This window comes from Penaeus vannamei, chromosome 1 (assembly GCF_042767895.1).
Source record: "Penaeus vannamei isolate JL-2024 chromosome 1, ASM4276789v1, whole genome shotgun sequence".
Classification (NCBI taxonomy): domain Eukaryota; kingdom Metazoa; phylum Arthropoda; class Malacostraca; order Decapoda; family Penaeidae; genus Penaeus; species Penaeus vannamei.
Genome location: NC_091549.1, coordinates 44,550,333 through 44,555,118, shown reverse-complemented (window position 1 = coordinate 44,555,118; position 4,786 = coordinate 44,550,333). Strand labels below are relative to the sequence as shown.

The window sequence follows — 4,786 nt, the reverse complement described above, 5'->3', positions numbered from 1 at the left end:
GGCAATAAGGATGAATAGTAGTAATAATGGAAGAGGGGGTTGACATTGAAGAGGATTGTACAGCAGGGGATGAAGAGGAGTATGTTGGGGATGAAGAGGAGTATGTTGGGTATGAGGAAGAGGTGTTTTCTAGGGGTTGAGTAATAACCCGGGTGGGTGTTTCAGAATGGTTAGAGTTGTTCGTAAGCGTCGAAGAGGGGGTATTAGCATCAGTGGTCGGAGCCATGGTCAAAGGAGGGGCAGGGGTCGGAAAACCATCAAAGTCAAATTCAGATAAGCTATTTGATGAATGAGCAAGCCTTAATGCCTCTATTAAAGGTAAAGAACCTTCATCACTGGTCATGGTGAGCCTGAATAAACTGGGGAAAAGAAACGGTCTACCCTTTAGGGTCCCCATAAGGGGTAAGGGCTAACTAATTAACCAAGGGAATACCGTGCCCATGGCTCCCGGAGGCCGTTCGTGACTGACACAAAGCCAGCCTTTCTTCCTTTCAGCACGGCTCACACCTTAGGAATGGGATAGAAGGGAATGAAGAAGGCACGGAAGAGGAAAGAAGAGAAGAATGGAACAAGCAAAATTAATTGAGTCAAGGGCCTCAGAAGAATGGACCAAGCAAAATTAGTTGAGGCAAGGGCTGAGGCCCAAGGTAGGAGTAATCTTCTACATTGGGTCTCAGTCCCCGTCACCTAAGCCCTCCCATGACGACAACGAGCTAGGTTTTGGGAGGGTAATGGTAAGGAAAAACCTTCAAAGAAATCAACTTTATCAGTTTATTGTATAAATACCCAATACAATATCATTTGCTAGAAATCCTTTGTTACTGAATACTCATGTGAAAATAAAATAAGGCATATATTAACCAACATAATAAACATAAGCAACCATTAAGGCAAGACAGAAACATGAATCTGTGCGAATTATGCATAACAATAACATTTTTGTCACTGCCATTTCATTTGCAAAATGCAATAAGCTGCCAAACAAAAATAAATGCTTATAAGTGTAACAGCAGACCCTACACAGGACATGGAAGGAAAATGTTTAGTGTACAAAAAGTTTGTTTATAATGAACATCAAAAATGTCTAAAATAAGTTGGGATGTCTACTGGTACATTGCGACCCCATATTCCAACTGGGTTTCCCAGCTATATGGTCCAACATGAACTGTACTACACTGCTGCTAAAATTTGCTAATAAAAGTATACACAAATATGTCAGAAATTTCCTTGCGATCAAGGTGGCTTTTGGCCAAGCAGAACCACCCATTTTGAGCTGCCAGGTGTGGGTGTCATGAGCTTTCTGGTAGGTGCAGACACCACCCATATAGGGCAGCAGGATAGGCCTCTGCACCTCTTCCTGTACATCCAACACTTTTACTCACGACTCCCGAAACAGACATAGGTACAGAGCTTAACGATGAGACAGTGAAACACAACCTCTCATAGCTGCTGCCCATGTCCTGCTGCTGCCTATTGCCACAATAACACAGTACTTCAATGTAACTTCAATGCAAATTCCCATGTCAACAGTTACTTCTCTGAACTGGAGTGTGCATCACCTAAACTACTCCTGGAATGTGAGACAGCCTAAAGTGAGCTGCTCAGAGCTGCTCTGACTTTTGGGCATCAAAAAGACATATTTTCTAATACTTTCAAATTTAGGCTAAACATAGTTTACCAAAAGTCTGGCCAGATTATAATTTTGATAGCCCCGAAAGTCATAGCAGCCTGAGTTTGTCATATGGACTGTAGGGTACCCTAGCAGGGAAGGTTCCTGGGATCCGGGATCACACAGTCTGGCTAGTGTCATTTCAGCTACCAATAATCAACACTGGAAAAGTATGCAATATTGCACGTGCAAGTCTGATAAAAATTTCAATCGAGAAAAAAATAACATAAGTCAGAAAAAGGCTTACCATATAAAGCAGTTTTGAGACATGGGTTAAGTAATTTCTAAATTGATCACAATCAATCCATTCAGGATTAAGTGCTTTCTTAAGAACAAGTCTTGCTTTATTTATGACCATTCATCATACAAGATATATTACACAAGCACGACAGCACAGTAGCTACTTAAAAATCAGCCGACCCCGTGCACATTATAAAATGTTTGGAATTATAAAACCTATACGACTGTGTATCATACAAAGCAAAATTTCCTCAGTGAAAGGTTGAAGGAACTAGATCGTCTAGCTGCTTGTTCCTACCAGGGAGAAGTGTTTGGGAACCTGGAAGAAATTAGGGAGGTAGAAAGGTATTTGGAGAAGGTCTTGTTAAGGTTACACTGACCTTCTACAAAGCATCAGACTCCTAGGACCGGCAGGAGGCACGGCAATACAATAATATTAAACTATACTCAAGAAACAACCTATGCACTAAAATGTTATTAAATATGACCAAGAGTGGTGCGCTTGTGGAGAAAATATGTCACAAATAACATTATCTGCACCAAAGCCTCACATGCAATCCTCAACCCGTCCATCCATAATAATAACCTGGCACACGCAAGGCTGGTTCAGTTACTGTGAACCAGCACTTCTCACTTGTCAACATTTGTGCTGGCAAAGCTATCCTTGCCATATTCTAGCCTTCATGCTGTGCCACAAAGCAGCTTTCAGTCACACCTCTAATGTCCAGACTATGGTGTGCATAACCACACTAAGAGCTCACAGGTAGAATCCTCACAATACACATTGGTCACACTTTGGATTGTCAAATATGAAATGGTAGAAAATGAAGTGTCTACAAAGAGCACAGACAAGCAATGCCTGCTCTAACCATTCACCAGTTAATGGGTCTGTTAACTGGCTGTATAAACTCTCTCCTTGAGTAACGGGAGACAGAATATTGTCTTTACAAGATATCAAAGTAATAAAGTTTCTTGGCACCATCTGTGTGCTTCTATAAAATATATAAGTTGCTTATCAAATTGAGCTTTGCCTTCTTCCCCCATGTCATACATCATATAAGAAGTTTAACAGAACTGAGTTTGTCACTAACTAGTGTTCACATAACATGCACAACGAGTGTCAACATCAATATAACAGACAAAACATCAGCAGTCAAGACTCAAAAGTCCACTTTTTGAACCACCATAAAAGATGAAATAATGTAATAATCATTATTACCCTTAGCAACTTTTAATTTTTTTTGCTTTTTTTTGGTTTTATATTTTTTGTCACATAGTTACAGGACAATAAATTGGCAGTCCCCTCCAGCATTGAACATCATCCTCTTGTCATCTTGTGTGGCATCTCCTGGGAGGGTAAGAAGCGTGCAGCAGGACATACTCCAAGTCGGGCTTCGGCTCCCCATGTCCTCCTCCTTGATATGGTGAACAGCAAGTGCGCTCTCAGCTTGTGAGCTTCACTCTTCACACCCATGAATCTCCAGCCTGGCCATCCGCTGCATTATCTAGCAGGATGCCATTGTTATTGTTATTGTTCGCACTGCTGTTGTTGTTGTTCATGCTAGGGCTGTTGTTGAAGTTGGGAGAGGCCGCTGGAGATCCAGAGTAAACAGGTCCACCCCAGTCATCAGCTCCCCCCAAAGTTCCATACTGGGGGCCCATGCTATCATACTGTCGGTTGCGTTTCTTGTCTCTGTTCACCTTAGCGTAGACTGGTTCACCAGGCTTACCCTAAGAGCAGAAAGGATACCCAAGATTTTAGAAATCTCTTTGGTCTGAGGACTATTCAAAACAGTAAAAATGTTAAAATTATACCCATGAATTTTCAATGAAAACAGTATTCATTTCAAATATAACTTTCTAAAAATAATTTTATTTTCTACACTACATGCTACTGTTGTTTAGTATCAGGTTAATACTACATATCAGCTACAGAAAATACTTAAAAGCAGTTAAAACAACTTCAAATGAGTTATTTGAAGAATGCAATGAACAAAGATCAAGTATCTTGAAAATCAAATAAACTAATGCAGGATATGCAAAGTACATTAAAAAATATATAAATAAAAAAATAATCACTGAAAAAATCACTTAGATAGAGTGGTGTCACAGAAGACAAGAATAGGAAACTACAAAGGGAGAAACTAAAAAAAAAAAAAATTAAAGTGTAAGAGACAGAAAGAAAGAAAATGAGAGAGAGAGAGAGAGGAAACAACACAAAGAAAGCTAATCAACCGACCACTCAACTAACCAACCATTACATGAGCGCTGGGTTAGTGCTGAGGAACTCCAATTCCCTAGGGAGGAAGAGAGAGAAACTGGGTTAAGCCAAATACACCACTGGTGTACATCGAGCTTCAAGCAACTTACAAGTGCAGTCAAGCCTTACCCATTCAGGGGCTCCAAATCATCCATTTTTAAACTTTTTTTTACGCAAGCAAAAGTCAGTTTTTCATTGTATCTATAAAAAACATTACAGTAAAATAGTTCTACAAGAAATAGTCCTACATCACCATAGTAATATAAAAGACTAATATCTGTACACAATCTCATTCTTTATCATTTGTAATAATCTAAGTATCTAAAATATCATATGATCAGACAATAAAAATGTAAATTATAAATCATACTGTTTGCAAGTCTTCAAGACTGAATTTAAACTGTGTTGCACGTTATGCATGTATGTTTGTGAATGTTGGGTAAACATTAACAAGGGAAATTAAGATAAAAATTCAAGTTTGTTAATGAAATTAGTGTGTGTGTTGATGTTCACAAGAACAAGAGTATGGGGTACAAATGTAATGAAAGTGAGAGTAACTACAGGTTAACCCGATTCTGCCCTGGAAGGCATGTACATATATGCTATGCCCACTGTGA

At 39.4% G+C, this 4,786-nt stretch overlaps 1 protein-coding gene across 1 annotated transcript in view; it reads right to left on the bottom strand.

Annotated features, from left to right (window-relative positions):
- Positions 1-757: 757 nt before the first annotated feature.
- p120ctn (adherens junction protein p120) overlaps positions 758-4,786 on the bottom strand; it is a gene marked incomplete in the record, with an annotated part of 40,427 nt that continues 36,398 nt past the window's right edge. The window contains 1 exon segment of the mRNA XM_070123614.1: positions 758-3,640. Coding sequence (XP_069979715.1) covers positions 3,374-3,640 — 267 coding nt within the window.